This window comes from Corythoichthys intestinalis, chromosome 16, assembly GCF_030265065.1.
Source record: "Corythoichthys intestinalis isolate RoL2023-P3 chromosome 16, ASM3026506v1, whole genome shotgun sequence".
Taxonomy (NCBI): Eukaryota; Metazoa; Chordata; class Actinopteri; order Syngnathiformes; family Syngnathidae; genus Corythoichthys; species Corythoichthys intestinalis.
This window is the reverse complement of record NC_080410.1, coordinates 41959914-41979559: the sequence shown is the minus strand read 5'-3', so window position 1 is coordinate 41979559 and position 19646 is coordinate 41959914. Positions and strand designations below refer to the sequence as shown.

The 19646-nt window shown below is 40.1% G+C and overlaps 2 protein-coding genes across 4 annotated transcripts in view; one reads left to right on the top strand and one right to left on the bottom strand.

The window, feature by feature from the left end:
• The window catches only part of camsap3 (calmodulin regulated spectrin-associated protein family, member 3), a 74004-nt gene extending 72076 nt beyond the window's left edge, over nt 1-1928 (top strand). For both annotated transcript variants that reach the window (XM_057860843.1, XM_057860842.1), the window contains one exon: nt 271-1928. In XM_057860843.1, coding sequence (XP_057716826.1) covers nt 271-570 — 300 coding nt within the window. In that variant the 3' untranslated portion in view covers nt 571-1928. The remainder of the gene's footprint in view (nt 1-270) is intronic.
• On the bottom strand, nt 1607-19164 carry nr5a5 (nuclear receptor subfamily 5, group A, member 5). Of its 2 annotated transcripts, none has more exons than XM_057860845.1 (7): nt 18924-19164; nt 13237-13352; nt 13036-13177; nt 7900-8381; nt 7713-7832; nt 7486-7633; nt 1607-2303 (listed from the first exon to the last, which is right to left on the bottom strand). In XM_057860845.1, exons 1-7 carry the CDS (start codon nt 19033-19035, stop codon nt 2056-2058), a joined length of 1368 nt encoding a protein of 455 aa, XP_057716828.1. In that variant the 5' UTR covers nt 19036-19164; the 3' UTR covers nt 1607-2055. The 2 variants fall into 2 exon arrangements, with proteins under 2 accessions (XP_057716828.1, XP_057716827.1); XM_057860844.1 differs by having other exon boundaries at nt 1611-2303; nt 7900-8600.
• Between the last annotated feature and the right edge of the window lie 482 nt (nt 19165-19646).

Sequence of the window (19646 nt, the reverse complement as noted above, 5' to 3'; positions counted from 1 at the left end):
TTTTATTTACTGTTATTTTTGTATATTTGTTTACTGTTATATGTTAACTTGATACTGAAATAGGAGTTTGGTTTAGCCTGAGAGGATTTTTGAACAATTTTGGAACTAATGTACGAAACATTTTTTAAAAATAAATAAAAAAGAGAGGGGGGTGCGTTAATAATCGTTTTATAATCGAATCTGAGCCTCTGAATCGTAATCGAATCGTTAGGTGCCCAAAGATTCCCAGCTCTAGTATCCACCCTAACTTTCTCTATCTCTCTGTCCCAGGAAATGGAGAAAAGCACGGCCAACCACTTCCTCATCCTCTTCAGGGACGCCAGTTGCCAGTTCCGGGCGGTTTACACCATGAACCCCGAAACAGAGGAAATGATGCGGCTCACCGGCATCGGCCCGCGCGTCATCACGCTGGACATGGTGGAGTCGATCTACAAGTACAGCTCCGACCGCAAGCAGTTCACCGCCATCCCGTCCAAGACCATGTCCATGAGCGTGGACGCCATCACCATCCCAGGACACTTCTGGCAAAAGCGCCCGGGAACTCCCAAGAAGCTCGGCACCCCAAAATGAATTTTGCTATTCCGGTTTTCTATCCTGGCTTGTTTATGGGAGATTTTCCTTGCTTATTTTCTTTTTTTTAGTAGCAGACAAACTGAAAGAACAATCAACGCTATGTGCCAAGAAATTGCTGAATCTTTTTCCATCGCTTCCCTTTTCAGAGCTCCCGGATGGATGATTGTACGCGATAAAGCGCCGTGTAAGATCCCGCGCCCCTTTCGTGTCAAGATACGACAACCTCAACGCCTTGCCTTTTTGTTCGACAGTATTCCGGGCTGTAGTCGTTCATTGCCGCTTCCCTATTTTTTCGCTGCCTTTTCTTCTCTCTAGGGCTGAATCACGAATATGGTTGACAGAAGAGGGTGTTCACATCTGGAAAAGATGTACGAATGTCGGGCACGCTCAACCGTGGAAGCGATTTGGCCGCCCGTGCACTCGACGGCTTCTGCTGTAGACGTTTGGATGTTCATTTTCTACTCATGTTTGCTGGATGAGTTTTCCTTCATTGACACGTGGTGCGCTTATTCTGAGAAACACAACTGGAAAGATAACCGTGAAGGAGGGCTAGTATTTGTACTCTGCTAACCAATGCCGATTTGACACGTCATGAATGCTGATTACTTTTCGAGAATAATTCGCTTGAAAATAGAAGCTGTGCTTTTTGTAAAAATCGGAATAAGCTAGTCCGCTGCTTACACGTGGGTTAGATGTACGTTTTGGGATTAAATGTCGAGGGAATTAGACATTTTCTCGTCTTATTACCATAAATTAATCCCCTTTTTTGTCTGTCCGGGCTTCTTGATGAAGGATTTTTCTGGACTGTAGCAGCCCTAAATCTAAGCCACTCGGTCTGTTTAGACTCTGAGGAATGTAAACGGCCAAATTTTTTTATTGTAACACTACATATTTGCCAGTGATGGTAAATTTGCCCCCGTGAGCTTCCATTGGGTTGTCTGTTTAAAATCACTGGCTGCCTCCAACATGTCACATATTGACAATGTTGATGTGAAGACAGGAAAAATAAAAAACAGAAAAAAAAATAAGAATGTGCACATGGACTATGGATGTGTATTTATTTATCAAGAGTAGTATGTGGTTATGCAATAACTTTATTTTGATTCTGTGCAATCCTCCCCCTAAAATCTGCCACCCAAGGGGGTCTATTTATTTAGTTTGCTTTACATTTGATGTTTAATTTCAGGTTCTACTAATTTTTGTCGGTTCAGGTAGTACTCCCCTCCTCCCATCGCTGTCGTTATGTGTTTATTATATTTTTTTCTGTCATCAAATCTGTGCCAGTATGTGTATGTTTATTTCCTTCATTGACTCTCCTTGGCATCAGGACCAGAATAAAAATCATTTTTAAATCATTTGCACACTTTGTTGTCTCATGCTTGTTGGAATTCTGTTTTTATTTACATTTTTTGTTTGTTTTTACATTGCAGCAGCAGGTTGATGTGGTTTCCATGTAAACGTCAGATTTTTGCAATTTTTTTATTAACTGTGTTTGGTGTGCAGCATCTCGGTGAGAAGAGAGTTACAGGGCAGATCGCCCAGAAGGTGGCGCTGGTATAAATATTCCTCCACCTGCAGACTGATGCTGCGGACTTCGGGCAACCTCAGTAGCAATTGGCCGAATTTGTCCGAGTGTCCCGGGTGAGTCCGCTGGGTGTGCTCCATCAACGCCCGGTTCACTCTCTCCTGCGTGTGCTCCACTTGCCGCCGACTCTGCACCGACTTCACATCTACTCCAAGCAAACATATATGGATTTATATTTCAAAAGTAATCTACAAATTATTTTTCTTCACGGTGAATGAGTCATTTTTTGTGTTTACAGGATATTAATCGGATGCCTAACTTGAAAGTGTTTCAACGTCAAGGTTCTGTCTATTAGCGACGTTTGCTCAACAGGTATGTTTATGACCCTATTATGGTTTACAATTTTTAATACATCATCATACCTGTCAACCCGAGGCCATTGGCAATCTTAAAACTAGTGATGTACGCCCTTACAAAATGGTGACTAATCTTAACTTTTTATAAAGCGTGCAATATGAAACAAAAATCAAACTAAAAATAATTTATTGGTAATATTGTCACATATAACCTGGTGCAAATATCTTCAGCTACATCATGATTACCATAAGCGGATTTTAAGGGGTGCGGGGGCAGGCCCCCCTGGTGGCCGAAATGTGTAATCGCATGAAATTGACTTTCCTATAGATATAAAAGTTGTAAAGCAATAAAACTGCAACAAAAATGAATGAAATGAACAAAATATTTTTATAGTGGGTCAAAATTATTTTTCGAACAGATCATGTGACTAGCACCTTAGTCATTTGCTTTGCATATAATTTTCAGAAAAAGGAAAAAATTAAGGGATGGCAATTTTATTTTTCAAATGATTTTTTTCTTTGATTGAAAATAGGTTTTTTGATTGAAGCAACTTTTTGGGGGATTGAATGATTTAGACACAAATGTCCTACCCATAATATGGCCCAAACACAAAAAGGTTTGCTTCAATCAAACTTTTCAATGAAAAAGTAAGTGTTCAAATGCAAGTTTTTCAATCTCAAGTAATTTTTGGCATTCAAAAACGTTTTCCATGATTGAAATTTTTCTTTTTTTTTTAATTGAAGTGGTTTTTCTTTTTTAAAAAAATATATTTTATAGTTATATTTTGATTGAATATTAAAGACAAAAACCTCCTAGCCAAAGTGTGGCCCAAACACAAATCAACATTACTTCAATCAAAAAGTTGCTCCAATTAAAAAAAAAAAAAAATCCATCAAAGAAAAATAGCTTTCACATTTATTTTTTTTTACTTTCAAATTTATTTTTGCATTCATTTTTTTTTTTTGATTGAAGCGATTTGTTTTAATTGAAAATATATATTTTGATTGAAGCAACTTTTTTTTTTATTAAAGAAACTTTTTTTTTTTTGATTGAAAAAGTATATTTTAATTGAAGCAACTTTTTTTTTTTTTTTATTGAAGCAACTTTTTTTTTTTGATTGAATAATAAAGACACAAATCTACCTCCATATGACTCTGCCTAGGGGGTACAATTTTTGACTGGGGTAACTACATTGGCACGACACCGGCGGGCGTACCATATTCAATGGATGACGATTTTGCCGAAAAGTATTGCCTAAGCAGCCGGATTTAGAAATCCCCTCCAGAATGATGGGAAACAAAAAACGCTCATTGTCATCTTATAAATATTCTTGTAAGTTAATTTTATTGCTGACACTGCGTTTCGGGGTCATCAACATGTTGTGCCCCCCATGTGCCAAAAGTCAAACTCCGCCTATGATGATTACTAAAATTTAACAGTGACTTTTGTTATAATTGTATGTAGCCCTTTTGGTAATTTCTATCATGTCTTTTGATGGCTGCACTTCAGCTCGCAATTCAGTTTGACTTGAAGGTAGTTCGTTAGTGTGTCCAATTATAAATTAAAAAGGTTAATTGACAAAATTAACTTACCGATGCAATCTTTGAGTTAGGGAACATTTGTTTGGCTAATTCCGAGAAGTGATCAGCAATAGTTGCACGCAAATTGTGTTCGGCAACAAATTGGCAGAATAAAATCTCCGCTTTCGTCACTTTCCATTCTGCAGACTGCATCTTTATGACCAGTGTTGTTAATCTTACTTTTAAAAAGTAATTAATGTTACAAGTTACTTCTCCCCAAAAGTAATTCAGTTAGTAGCTCAGTGACCTGAACGTGAGAGTAATTAGTTACTTGGCAAAGTAACTGGTGTTACATTTCATGGTTTTTTAAAAATGTTTTTTTTCCATTTAAAAAAACAACATAGTAACCTTTGCTATGTTTGGAAGTCATTTAATGTTGTGAATCAACTGTTAAAGTTGTTAAAATTGCTCCCGTTTTTGCATTAGTTGCCTTCTGTCTCCTTTCGACATGTGAAAGTTTTAAACCTGTTTCATCATTTAAAGATGGATTCAAGTCAAGATTTTGCCGATTTAGTAGTATTTTGGATAAAAAGCTACTTAGGTTTGCTAGGAAGGTTTACTACAACAGAGCCTTTCTGAGAAGTCTACTGCTTTAAAATGGCAGCTGTTTACTAACGCTGCTGAGTCTGTTATTACGCATGTAGTTCTATATGCATGTGATATCTAGTGTAGCATCAAGTGTGCGTAGATTGTAGGCTGTCGGCTACAGTCAGGAAATATTGTAGCCATCTTGCCAAGCATCACGCTTGGACGGCCGTTTTGGAAGAAACCGCAAGTCTGAATGAATTTGCGCCGAGAGGCGGGGCCTAAAATACAGCCTTGCTCTATTTTCAGAGCGCCGCTGCGCTAACATCAACAACGCATCCAACAGCGGAGGGGCAGGCGTACTTATATCTGTTCAAGTGCTGCAACGATTAATCGATTAACTCGAGTATTCGATTAGAAAAAAAAAATTCAAATTTTGTTGCCTCGAGTATTCGTTTAATTAAAATGGCGTTGTAATGTTTTATTTTGAAGTGTTTACATTTAGTTTATTGATGAGGGTGGATACATTGCCCTCTGGTCTGCCTCATTTCACATGGCTGAATCCAACTGCTCCCTGTTAAGATCAAAGTAAGCTAAGTTATTCTTTGGGCTTATGTTTTTTAATATATTCGTAATGTAGTTTATATGTATATTTAGCCGTTTTTTGTGGAAATATGAGTCTGAACCATTTGTTAAGAGCATTGGGAAAAAAAGTTAGCATTTTGTAGCATTTTAGCTAAAGGACTTTTCCCATGTAAGTTAGCCAATTGTTCTTTTGTTGTACATAGATCCTCATTTATTTGTTTTTAAAACCGTTTGAGGCTCAGCTCAGGTATTTTAATCTTTGATGTTCCTTTTCCGATTACTCGATTATTTGAAATAACTAGTTCATCGATTAATCGACTACTAAAATAATCGATAGCTGCAGCCCTAATCTGTTCTATCAGGCTTTTTCAGCGGACGCATATACATAATCACGGCTGACGAAACCTTGATAAATGCGTTTCGCGAGCCCTGGGACACTTGAAAAATGGCCGAAACTAGTAGAACTCTTTACAAGGCTATCAGAATTTCCCCCTACTCCTTGAAATAGGTCCGTTAACAGAGCTTATTGTTATGGTAATGTACTACGTATTAGGGCCAAATAAAAGGAAAAAGAAGGACTACGAGATGTAAGTCGTACTATTGCTACGAGAAAAAAAGTTGTATTATTACGTAAGGTAATGTAGCTGTATGCATTTTACGTACATGTACCGTAGCTGAGAGCTACAACGTTAGCCTGGGTAATGAAATATTTCAAATAGATCTTTGTTATGGTTTTTCTTGGGGATGAAATGCGAAAAAAAACCTCTTCAGTTGTCATGATATTACGCAATTTCACTGTGGCACGACATGGTGCGTCTGTCGGACTCTGATGCAGCCCACCACCACAGCTTCAAACAAATCCTAGGGGAAACCCTGAATTAACAGTCAAATATTTCAATAAAATAATCAATAGTTAATTACGTGAGGCCTATACACTAGGGCAGGGGTGTCCAAACTTTTTGCAAAGGGGGCCAGATTTGTTGCGGTAAAAATGTGGAGGGCCGACCTTGGCTGACGTCCTTAACGTAGAACAATATATTTAAGCAAATTTTAGCAAGCCATTCTGTGTGTCACATTTGCTTTATTATTATTTTTTAATTAATTTAGGGCCGTCAAAATTAACGCGTTAACGGCCGGTAATTAATTTTTTAAATGAATCACGTTAAAATATTTGACGCAATTAACGCACATGCCCCGGTCAAACAGATTACGTAAAATGACAGCAGTGTCATGTCCACTTGTTACTTGTGTTTTTTGGTGTTTTGTCCCCCTCTGCTGGCGCTTGGGTGCGACTGATTTTATGGGTTTCAGCACCAGTAGCTTTGTGTAATTATTGACATTAACAATGGCGAGCTACTAGTTTATTTTTTTTATTGAAAATTTTACAAATTTTATTCAAAACGAAAACATTAAGAGGGGTTTTAATATAAAATTTCTATAACTTGTACTAACATTTATCTTTTAAGAACTACAAGCCTTTCTATCCATGGATCGATTTAACAGAATGTTAATGTTAATGCCATCTTGTTGATTTATTGTTATAATAAACAAATACAGTACTTACAAGCAGTATGTTGAATGTATATATCCGTCTTGTGTCTTATCTTTCCATTCCAACAATAATTTACAGAAAAATATGGCATCTTTTATAGATGGTTTGAATTGCGATTAATTAGGATTGATTAATTTTTAAGCTGTGATTAACTCGATTAAAAATTGTAATTGTTTGACCGCCCTAAATTAATTATTTCAACAATTTCGCAACTAGCCTTTGTGGCGTTCTCTGCTGCTGTAAAATTAAACTAGCTTCAAGTTGCTTCAATTTCTCGCTACGTATCTTCCCTGTAATGTTGTCGTACATGTCAGCATGTCTTGTTTGGTAATATCGCCTCACATTTGAAAACGGAGACTGTCTGCGTATTTTAGAGAATAGTCCAATTTCCACCTATTCTTTAAGCGTCGGCTGTCACAGTCAACTTTCTTTTTTTTTTTGTTGATTGTCGCCATTTTCGAAATGGAATAAAGGGTAACACGGGGTAATGTTGCTTAGAGTGCTGCTGCCTTTTAGTGGGTAAATGAGGAGCAGCATTAAGCTACTTCATATGCTGGTAGCAGTACTGCTGACCAATTTATTAATTCTGTGTGTGGGCCAGACGTTATTGATTTCATGACAGAGGCTGGGGGCCAGATGAAATTTGACCACGGGCCACATTTGGCCCCTGGGCCGGACTTTGGACATGTCTGCTCTAGGGCCTCTAGGAATATATGACTTGCTGTGACATGTTTGGCAATTTATGTATGAATTTGCCACATTCTTTTCTAAAGAAATGAGAAGCTCACCAGGGTTAAAAAGCACCAAATATTTGAGACAGACAAACTCATGCCTGTCAAACTGTAGCGCCTTCAGTTTCGACACCAAATCTTGCGTCCTGGTGACCAAACTGCTCAGTTTGGCTCCCGCCTGAGATATGATTGTTGACATCTCGATCTGGAGACAAAGTGAATAAAAGTTAGAACTGGGATCGTCATTTTAACAAAGTAGTTCAACTGGAGATGGAGCACATTACCTGCTGTCCCATGACCAGGTATATGCAACCCTGTTTTCCATAGGTTACCTGTCTGCAGAGGTGGTCCAGGACCAGTAGCTCACTCCAGCAACTCTGCAGGAGAACCATCTGGTCCTCTACCTTTTTAGTAGAGGAAACTGTACATTACATTTCGGTTGATGCGGTTTTTGCAAATAAAGCTGTTCACCTTGAGCTCCTTGAAAAGCGAGCTGTTCCTGGCCCACTCCACCAGACCGAAGAGGGTCTGGTCGGCCATTTTGCACATGATGCTGAACGTGTTGAGGCAGTCGTGTTTACCCCGGTTGGCCTGTTCCCTCTGCAGACTGGCCACCACTTTGGCGCACAGCTGGCTCTCGTCCGGCTCCCCTTCCAGGAGCTGAGCCAGAAAATCGGATGACGAGTGCGCGGCGCAGGCTGCCGGGGAACCGAGCGGGCCTGAAGGCGGCGGCGTGGGCGGGATGCTCGAGCACGGCGAGGGCGTTCTTAACATGTAGGGGCTGCTTGGGGTTCTGTGCAAGGGTTGGTAGTGAGGACCAGAGCTCAGGGGCGTTGGCATTTCCTCCGGGTGGTAACCGGGGAACGCTTGGTGATGCGTTCCGGCGTGGGGAAACGGCAGCGGAGGGACCACCCTATCGTCTGAAGGCAAGAACGCCGTTCCAGATGGATACACTGGCGACGGATGGAAAGCATTCTGAGAGTGGGTGGTGCTCATGTGGTTGCACATAAGCGGACAGTAATTAGTGGCGGCAGGCCAGAGCCTTTGCGCCGTTTCCATTTTGTCCCTATAGGGGTCGGTGTTTGACTGGGGATAAACTTTTTGTTCTTTCATCAGCCGGTAGAAAGGCCCAAACTTGTTCCGTCCGCCTCTCATGCGGTCGGCTCTCACCGCTGTCCCCCAGGACATGAAACACAAAAGGACATAATGTATTTTCTCCCTGTTTGAAGACACGAACAAGTGTTGAACATTTGATGCCAATTTTGCCTTAATTTACTATTGTTTTAGCTTACCATATTGGCCCAAATATAAGACGGTGTTTTTGCATTGAAATAACACTGAAAAAGAGGGGATCATCTTATATTCGCAGTCTAGACGTTATACCCATTCACGACGCTAGATGGTGCCAGATATCATTGAAGCGATGTTCTGTCATGACAGATCTCAGCTACTCTCAAGTTTAACCAGTTTGCATTATTTTATTGCAATGTTTTTCCTTATTCAGATTTGTTTCGAGACTACAGTTACAGTTAGACTTCACTTTGATGGTTAATGCAGTTATTGCAATTTTGTTGTTCTATCAAAATAGATTGGTTTAATTTAGGGCTGTCAAAATTATCGCGTTAACGGGCGGTAATTAATTTTTTAAATTAATCACGTTAAAATATTTGACGCAATTAAGGCGCGTGTCCCGCTCAGACAGATTTAAATGTCAGTAGAGTGAAATGCCCACTTGTTAATTGTGTTTTATGGAGTTTTGCCGCCCTCTGTTGGCGTTTGGGTGCAACTGGTTTTATAGGCTTCAGCACCCATGAGCATTGTGTAAGTAATTATTGACATCAACAATGGCGGGCTACCTGTTTATTTTTTGATTGAAAATTTAAAAAATTTTATTAAAACAAAAACATTATGAGGGGTTTTAATATAAAATTTCTATAACTTGTACTTATCTTCAAGAACTACAAGTCTTTCTATCCATGGATCGCTTTAACAGTATGTTAATAATGTAAATGCCATCTTGTTGATTTATTGTTATAATAAACAAATACAGTCCTTATGTACCGTATGTTGAATGTATATATCCGTCTTGTGTCTTATCTTTCCATTCCAATAATTTATTTTACAGAATATATAATTTACAGAAAAATATGGCATATTTTATAGATGGTTTGAATTGCGATTAAGATTAATTAATTTTTAAGCTGTAATTAACTCGATTAAAAATTTTAATTGTTTGACAGCCCCAGTTTATTTACAACCAGAAGCACTTCATTTACGAATGTGATTGCACTTTAGTTTACATATTTAAATGTTCAGATATTAAGATTTGAATGAGGCAAAATAACATGCTTTTTCTCTCAAATATATTGTTATAATAATTTGTTTCGGATGTACTGTAATTATTTTCTGTATAGAAATTAATTTGGTGTTCAAATAGTCTTTTTTTCAAACTTGAGTCTTGAAAAAGAGGGGGTCGTCTTACAATCAGGGCCGTCTTATATTCGGGCCAATACTGTACTTCCTTTCAGTAACGAGCAATCTAACGCGTGCATTTTTCCAAACTCGTAATCTGAATAAAATTAGTTTCCTTAGTGCCTGTGAGTTACCATTTTGTTATTGCCTCATAATGTATGTAGAATGAGGATATTGTAGTCATCTACAAAGAGCATTCTGAATAAAAAATGGCAGAAAAGGTTCGCGCTATGTGTTTTGGTCTCGAGTCACACGCGCTAAGTGTTTTAGAACTGAGAGAGGCATGCGCACATTCGAGCCGAGTGATGCCACCTGTTGAGATGTGCGAGGAATGTTGATCTGTGTGCGTCCTTGAATGAACGTGAGTATTTTTCCTTCATTCTGAAGGGTTCCAGCAATAGGTTGGAGCTGCTACATGCGCAGCCGTTTCATAACTTTGTCGTTGCAACGGCGGGTAGTCGGCGAGCATTGTTTACATCTTATTCGTGTTGCACATTTATGCCGTGAGGTGACGTGTTCATTTAGCATCTTTGGGATGTTGTAAGTCCGAATGAGTGTAAAGTGCTTAGCTGCCGCCACGTTTTGTGGCCAAATAGACCGCGTGTGTGTACGGCGTACTCCCATGTTGTGCTCGCGCATTCGCGCCCGCCCCCACCTTTGTGTTTATTGCACTGTGCAATTCATTTGTGTGTTGTTGATTATTGTGCAGTCAATTTGCATTGTTTTACATTGGCGCAGATATGCTGTTCACCCTCAACCCTAACCCCCTGGAGTTCAGAACTTTTGACATTAGACTTAATCTTCGATTTAGCGGGGGTTTAATTAGTCGGTTGAGTTGATTTTGACGAATTCCATGATATTTGTCAGTTATTTGTTAGTTTCAGGGATCTGGAGTGGGTAAGCTAGCGCTAGTCACTGGTTGTTGAAATCAACTCCATCCACTAATTAAACCCCTGCTTTTGCTTTAAATTCAATTATCGGAAAGTCAATTACATTTTTTTGCTGTCATTCTTATGTTGAGGCAGCAAAGGGAGGAAAAAAAATGTTAAAAAGGAACTGATAAACAGCTTTTAAAATAACTTAGTTACTTTGACAATAAGTAATCAGTAAAGTAACTACATTACTTTTTTGAGGGAAAATCAGTAAATAATAGGGCTGTCAAACGATTAAAATTTTTAATCGAGTTAATTACAGCTTAAAAATTAATTAATCGTAATTAATTGCAATTAATCGCAATTCAAACCATCTATAAAATATGCCATATTTTTCTGTAAATTATTGTTGGAATGGAAAGATAAGACAAGATGGATATATACATTCAACATACAGTACATAAGGACTGTATTTGTTTATTATAACAATAAATCAACAAGATGGCATTAACATTATTAACATTCTCTTAAAGTGATCCATGGATAGAAAGACTTGTAGTTCTTAAAAGATGAATATTAGTACAAGTTATAGAAATGTTATATTAAAACGCCTCTTAATGTTTTCGCTTTAATGAAATTTGTAAAATTTTCAATCAAAAAATAAACTAGTTGCCCTATGCTGTCCTCAATGTGTGTGAGTACACAAATTGACAGATAGCGAACATAAGTTCCAAAAAGAAATCAGACGGTGAGGCAAAGTTGCATGGGCTTTACTGAAGTCATCTCTTTTTGACAGGAGCACGTTTCTTGTATTTTTGTAAAACTGAAAATAACAAGGCAATGTGTCAATAACTTGCATAAATCACAAAATAACATAAAATGTACACACACGTGTCCATTTGAGCAGTAGCACTAGCCAATTAGCTCACAAGCATCTAACAATGTAACTGCATTTCACCATATACGTGAACAAATTCAAATACACATCATCAATAACTATATAATGCTCATAAATATAAACAAAGGAGGAATATAACTCACAAGCGATGCATGTATTAGACACAAACAGTGTGATGGGGCTATGAGAACTGCCACTGAATACTGGACGCTGACGTTAGCTGGTCTGAATAGCACTGTCTATTAGTGTGAGTTCGCGTCGACATATAATTACGTCAGAAAAGCACGCCGAAACCCAAATAATCAGCTGCACTGAATCGCCAGCAGAGGGCGACAGTAGGCCACATAACATATGCAAGTCACACCCAAGCGCCAGCAGAGGGCGGAAAAACTCCATAAAACACAATTAACAAGTTGGCCTTTCACTGTACTGACATTTAAATCTGTCTGAGCGGGCCTAGTGCGTTAATTGCGTCAAATATTTTAACGTGATTAATTTAAAAAATTAATTACCGCGCGTTAACGCGATAATTTTGACAGCCCTAGTAAATAAATTACTTTTTTAAGTATTCTGTGACAAAACTGGAGCCAAGTCGCGAGGTTACGCCGAGCCAAGTCACGAGGCAACGTTGATCCGAGCCAAGCCGAGTCAAGAGGTTACGTCGAGCCAAGTTGAATCACGACGTTGAGTCAAGCTGAGTCACGACGTTGGGTCGAGCCGAGCCGAGTCACGACGTTGGGTCGAGCCGAGCCGAGCCACGAGGTTGCGTCGAGTCAAGTCACGACGTTAAGTCGAGTCACGACGTTGCGTCGGGCCGAGCCGAGTCATGACATTGCATCGAGCCAAGCCAGAATACGAGGCTACGTTGAGCCGAGCTGGGTCACGAACTATGCAGTTTAGTCTGCAGGAAATAAACCAGCATTAAGGTGTTCCAAGCGGATCACTGGCAGGTGGGAACCAATCTACAATCCAAGTTTTTCGAGTCAGCTTTTCAAATCTCGAGTCATTGTCTCACGAGTCAAGTTGGGCCTCAAGTCTCGGACCCTCCCAGCTCAAGCGAGTCAAGTCAGAGTCTGCGTTTTTTTTTTTCTTCAAGCCCGAACCGAATTGCGAGTCGTCAAATTTGCGACTTGAGTCCGAGTCCCTGTGACTCGAGTCCAATTGTCTGAAAATCGGTACATGTATACTCAGCTGAAGGAGCGTGTCTTATCACTGTGCTATAAAGTCATCTTATGTAAACTGGGTCATTACAAGCAGTAGTGACGCTGCTTTTTACAACCTCTTAGATACAACGGACAGCATGCATGTCAGTGGAGCACAATTCATGTTGCACTGGAGCAAAGTGCACACTTGTCTAATTCTTACCTTCTTTTTTCATGCCCACCGCCAGACACTTCTGGAAACGGCAAAAAGGACAGCGCTTCCTCTGCGCAACGTTCATAGGGCAGCTCTGCGCCTCCGCGCAGGTGTAGCGTTTGTCGTTCTGCACCGAGCGTTTGAAGAAGCCCTGCCGACACGTTACGGCGCCGTTAGGAGTCAAGTCGCCATGGCGTACGTATGCTTTACCTTGCAGCTCTCACAGGTGAGAAGGCCGTAGTGGTACCCCGATATTTTGTCACCGCATACGGGACAGCCCTGGCCAGACTCGGGCGGCGCGTCCGCATCCCTCCTGAGTTCTAGAGCTGACCAAGCAAGGTGAAAACACCGTTAAGTCCAAAGATAAACGCTGAAACTGACAAGGTTTCCCTGAACGTCACAGCTCCAGATAAGTTGTGAACTGATGGTGTTCTAAGCTGCTGATAACCAAGAGTGGGAACCCTTGGGTACCTCACGATAGGATTTGCGATACAAGGCTCATGATAATGATGATATCACGATATTTCTACGAAACAACTAATAAACAGGAAAAACAAGCTATTTTTATCTGCTATGAATTGGAATGACTTTATCACTAGTAGACATCCAATCCATTTAAAATGGGAGGGTACCCTCCCACTTCAAATGGATTGGCGCGGGTTTGAGTTTTGATCTGAGCGAGGTGGGATTCGAACGCGGTCATTGCAGCGCGGACACACCGGTTACACGCGGAAGCATCAAAACAAATAACTACGCAGTGTGCGTGCATGACGCCCCGACTCAGCCATTTTAGCAACACTGAAATATTGCTCATTTGGCACACAGTAAGAAACCGAACATTATCAGGCTTATCCTTTTCTTCATTGTATTTTTTTTTTTTTACTGTGGTCAAGCACGAATTCAGCTTGGTAAAAAAGCTAGGCGCTAAAGCTAATGAACAGCTCCATCTCTGCCGCCTTGCGTCCCGCTTTCGCTCTTTGCTAACGTAATTGCTGCATGAATTCCGATTGGTGAGACTTGACTGTTCAGACCGCCGCCACATTCTTGAAAAATGTGGCCCAGATCTGATTTAAACCATATACGAAAGTGACTCAGATCAGATTTGAAATGGTCCACTTCTATGCAACTCCGATTAATCGGTTATAAAAATAATGATTAGTTTCAGCCCTACGAATTATACTCTGGTGATGTTTTTATCCCTCTTCATTGCGTATTTTTGGGCTATTGCGACTTATACTCAGGTGTGACTTCGAGTCTGAAAAATGTGGTAATATTTAGAGCAACTCTAGTGCAGTCAACGGACACTGAACGCCAGTTATTCTGCAGTTTCTTCACTTCTAAGACATGCACGTTAGCATAATTTAAGACCAGCATTGGACTATGCCAATGTCTGGGGCCGGTATTGGGTGTAGCGCACCCATGGCCCATGTGAAATTTTTATGCTCTTTATCACACAAAGTAGATCAGTGTTTTTCAACCTTTTCTGAGTCACGGCACGTTTTTACATTGGAAAAAATCTTGCAGCACACCACAAATCAAAAATGTTCCATAATTTCTGTGCAGTATGTTTAATGAAAAACTAATTTCTCAGTAATTATACTTACGCAGAGGGAAACATAAGCCTGTTTAGATGAACACAGAACCGATATCCTGGAAGGAATCTTCTTCAACAGCTCTCAGTCTCTCTGTTTTTTTTTTTTTTTTTTATAGCAGTTCGGTTTGAAAAGCTCAGAATTATCCTACAGGGACACTTTAGCAATCTCTTTAACCGCATCAGGGCCGAGCATCTCGCTGACAATGGCTTTGCAGGCAGGAAGTATTCATTTCTCTGCCACTGTATGGGACTTTTTGGATTTAGCAACAAGTTCAGCAACAAGGTAACTGTGTTTGAGGGCTTTCTCATTTACCTTTGTAGTTTTTCCTCAAAAAAGTTGTCTGCTACTCTGTGTTTTCTCAAAGGCAAACAAAATAGTCAATGGACTTGTTTTGAAGCAATGGGTGTTTCGTTCGGAGACGACGTTTATACTTGCTTGGCACCATGGTGCTGTTGGAGAGCTGTACTGGTGCACGATAATTATTGGTCCGATAATTATCGGTCCGATAATTATCGGTCCGATAATAGGAATTATGACGTAATCCCGATAAATCCAATAACATTTATAATAGGACCGATTAAAGATGTCGATCGATCGGGTCCGATCACGTCATTTTCAAAGTATCGGAATCGGCAAAAAAATATCGGACGTGCCTTTTTTTTTAATATATTTATATTTTTTAATTAAATCGTTTTCTATTTGTATTTAATGTTACAGACAAAATGTGTTACACTCATCCAGAGTCTTTAGTTTAGGCTTAAAGTAGGGCTATCAAATTTATCGCGTTAACAGCGGTAATTGATTTAAAAAAAAAATTGATCACGTAAAATTATTTAACGCAATTAACGCATGCGCTGCACGACCCACTCGCGTTCAATCAATAATGGCGTCGTTTTACTTACATGTAGAGCTAAAAGATAACGTAAAATGAGTAGAGTGAATTTAGGCAGTCTTTGGAGCCTTTTTATAATTGGCTAAAGCCTTAAAATCCCTCCCTCCACAATTAGAAATATTGTGGGAAGCAATGTGGGGAAGTAAGGTAGTAGTTGATCTTTTTCTTAACGCCCTCTGTTATTTCCCAACGCAGAGAAGATATATCAATTGGTGCCCCTACGCATAGTCATGGTTGCACTTCCCATCATGCATTTGGCCAGAACAGTTAAATGGCTACAGTATCATTTACTGAAAGCTCAACAAATACACTAGATGGCAATATTTAGTCATAATATACAAAGTCACATTTATCCTTTAAGAATTACAAGTCTTTCTATCCGTGGATCCCTCTCACAGACAGAATGTTAATAATGTAAATACCATCTTGAGGATTTATTGTCATAATAAACAAATACAGTACTTATGTACTGTATGTTGAATGTATATATTCGTCCGAGTTTCATTCATTTTTTTCTTAATGCATTGCCAAAATGTATATGATCGGGAAAAATTATCGGGAATGATTGGAATTGAATCGGGAGCAAAAAAAGCAATCGGATCGGGAAATATCGGGATCGGCAGATACTCAAACTAAAACGATCGGGATCGGATCGGGAGCAAAAAAACATGATCGGAATAACCCTAGGACCGATCATATGTACTGTTCTGGCTTTGCAGCTTACACAATAGTATGGGAAATCAGTTGACCATTTGCGGGGCATTGCTCCCACCTGCTGGTCGGAATAATTCAATGCACCTATTTTTTGTTACAGTAGTTTGGTTCAATCACTTACACATTGCGCTGTCTAATAATAATAATACATTTTATTTAAAGGCGCCTTTCTGGCACTCAAGGTCGCCGTACAAACATTTAGAAATATTAAAAGTGAGAAAATGAAAGTATATAACGTATAAGGAAATTTAAAATACTAAAAGAGATATAGGGGCAGTTAAGAAGACCAGAACCAAGTGATTATTGTGTATAGGCTAGTCTAAACAGGTGAGTTTTGAGTTTTGTTTGAAAATGGGGGAGGGAATCTGTGTTCCTGAGATCGGGTGGGAGTGAATTCCAAAGTCGGGGAGCCGAGCGGCTGAACGCTCGGCTCCCCATGGTGCTAAGGCGAGCGGGGGGGACAGAGTTGTATGGAGGAGGAGGATCTAAGGGCACAGGAGGGAGTAGTAACATGAATGAGATCGGACAGGTATGGAGGGGAGAGGTTATGGATGGCCTTGAATGTGAGGAGGAGAACTTTGAACTGTATTTGAAAGTGGACCGGGAGCCAGTGAAGCTGTTGGAGGACTGGAGTGATGCGGTGGATGGACGGGGTACGAGTTATGATGCGGGCAGCTAAATTCTGGACCAGTTGGAGTTTATGGAGAGTTTTACGAGGGAGGCCGAAGAGGAGGGAGTTGCAGTAGTCCAGACGGGAAGTGACAAGGCTGTGAACCAGGATTGCAGCAGAATGTGTGTGTGAGGGAAGGGCGGAGGCGATTAATGGTGCAGGTGAAAGTGGGCAATCCGGGTAATGTTATTGATGTGCGATTGAAAGGAAAGTGTGTTGTCTAGGATTACTCCTAGGCTCTTGACTGGGGGGAGGGTGAAACAGTGGAGTTGTCAATGGTAATGGATATGTTATGGTTTTTCGAGATGGTGAATTTAGAGCCAACGAGGAGCACCTCAGTTTTATTACTGTTAAGTTTTAGGAAATTGTGGGTAAACCAGATTTTTATTTCAGTGATACAGTCAGTCAAAGATGAGGGCAGGAGAGAGGAGGAGGGTTCAGAAGTGAGGTAGAGTTGGGTGTCGTCGGCATAGCGGGGAAAGTGGATGTTGAATTTACGAAAAATATTGCCAAGGGGAAGTAGGCATATGATGAAGAGTAGGGGCCCCAGGACAGAGCCCTGAGGCACACTGGAGGTAACAGGGGAGGGTCTGGATTTAAATGACTTAAGTTGGATATATTGACTAGCGGTCTAGCGGGAGCATTGACAGTCGTGAATGCTGTTACGTTTCCGCCTCGGAAATATATGTAAGTATTTTATATTTACTATTACATATAGATGTGCAAAATATGTTTACTTCTGTGGTGAAGGGTCATATGTACAGAACTTCATAAGTTGTGTTCTACAAGCCAGCCAATGCTTTAGTAGCTCAAGCTAGTGTGCTATGCTATACATATAATAGTTGTGTATATAAGTGTATTGTGCAGTTTGTTGTATATTGAGTATTGAATATGTGTATTTTTTTTTTGTACTTTCACAATATTAAGACGAGTTTCTTCCCATAAAAGCAAGAAAAGACCTAGCCTTGTGGTTTATAGAAGTGCATTCATTCTTAGCTGGCTGTCGGGCAGTGCAGAAGTGAAACGCACTGTTTTGTACATCTCATTATGAAAAATCTGATGAGATCAAAGGCAAATCTATGTTGAATCCACCACTATTTTTTTTTTTTTTTAAATCCTCCAGGTGTTCAAAAACTCAAAAAATTATATATTTATTATCGGTTATCGATATCGGTATCGGCTTTGAGGAGCAGGAAGTTATCAATATCGGTATCGGTTTCAAAAAATGGATATCGTGCACCCCTAGAGAGCTGTTCATGTCGTGTTCAAGAACTGCTCAGATTTCTAGCCATCAGCAACCTTGCTGTCCTCCACAATGTGTAGAAAGAAAACATGGGGAGGATTGACGGTCGTCACATTCGGCTAAAATAGAAAGGACATTTTCGTTTATATCCGCACTTGACAGGTCTAATCAAGTGATGTACAGTAGACGTGCTGGAGTCCACATTGTCGCGGAAAGCAAGGTGGCTGATGTCTCGAAATCCGAGCGGTTCTTTGCACACCACCGAGAACTTTCTACCTACTCCTGTCTTCCTACTGCAACTCCGCCCGATGACATAAAAAAAAAAAAAAGAAAAAATGTGATATTGGATAATTTCTTGCGACACACTTGATGATCTCTTACGGCAGACTACCAGTGTGCTACGGCACACTGGTTGAAAAACACCGAAGTAGATGACTGAATCATCATAGCTTAAGCTGGTTCAGTCAGTTATTACGTCAGTGAAGAGTGGACGTAGAAATGTATTTTCGGTCACTATGAATAAATAGAAAACCTCCATTTTTTTTACAGTATTGTAATTGCTGTTTGGTAACAATAGTAGCAAAGTACTCTGACAGTAAAATCAGTTTTAATCAATGTAGGTGACAATAGTGTACTGTTATCATTGCCAATTTAGCTACTGTTATTTCTTCTCTGCTAAAGTATCAAACTACCCATTTTGATATGAATCATCACAGATATGAGACTTGCATTATTCACTAGGACTCTAATATGAACCCTGTTACATTCCCAGGTTCTACTCACACGTTGAAGCTCCTTCTAATGGAAAGATGTCTTCATGGTGGTTGTCCGTCTGAAGTCCTAAAGCCTGCTGCCGCTGTTCCTGCTGCTCATGGAATTGTTCAGGAATATCCATACTGTCTATAGGTCCAACATGTCCACGGTTGGGACAGGTCAGGTCTTCATAGTCTCAGGTACAAGGGGGAGCGGACGCACACTGCGGGAAGCCGGTGGACTGACAACTGTTTGACGGCCACATGCGGACTTTGATCGCTAGTTGTAAAAAAAAACCTCTCCTGACTGGCACACCTAACCTATGTCCGCTAAGACTGTCAGTCACATAGCCACCTGCTGGAATGATACTGCAGTGAAGTCATTGAGCCATCTTTCTGAACCGGGTGGCCTGATAAGATAACACTCAATAGTGCACTGCTGCAAATTGTGCTCATTCATATCTTTATTCTAGTCCCATTGTGTTTTGTATTGTTTATGGAGTCACCAAGGAAGTGCATTATGAAAGAGCTCATTCAGTCTTTAGATCACTGGGATAGAAACGATCCGCTTGTCAGTATTGGCAAGAATGTAGAGCAGCATTTCTTGACTGACGTTTTAAATGTCGTTTTACTGTTTTGTGTTGCCATTCCTGTATTGATGGTTAAATTAATAACAAAACCCTATGCTAGTTTATAGGTAGATTTAAAAACTATTCTGTCTTAACTGCTCTTTTACCAGATTCACTCATCGGAT

Bases quoted from the DNA above. Each gene is read 5' to 3' on its own strand.
- nr5a5 (XM_057860844.1), bottom strand. From the start codon at position 19,035: ATGGATATTCCTGAACAATTCCATGAGCAGCAGGAACAGCGGCAGCAG. The intron at 8,601-13,035 runs GTAAGAATTAGA...CCTGGGGGACAG, and splicing joins GGTGGGCATGAAAAAAGAAG to CGGTGAGAGCCGACCGCATG. The intron at 7,634-7,712 runs GTAATGTGCTCC...CTTTGTCTCCAG, and splicing joins ACCTGGTCATGGGACAGCAG to ATCGAGATGTCAACAATCAT.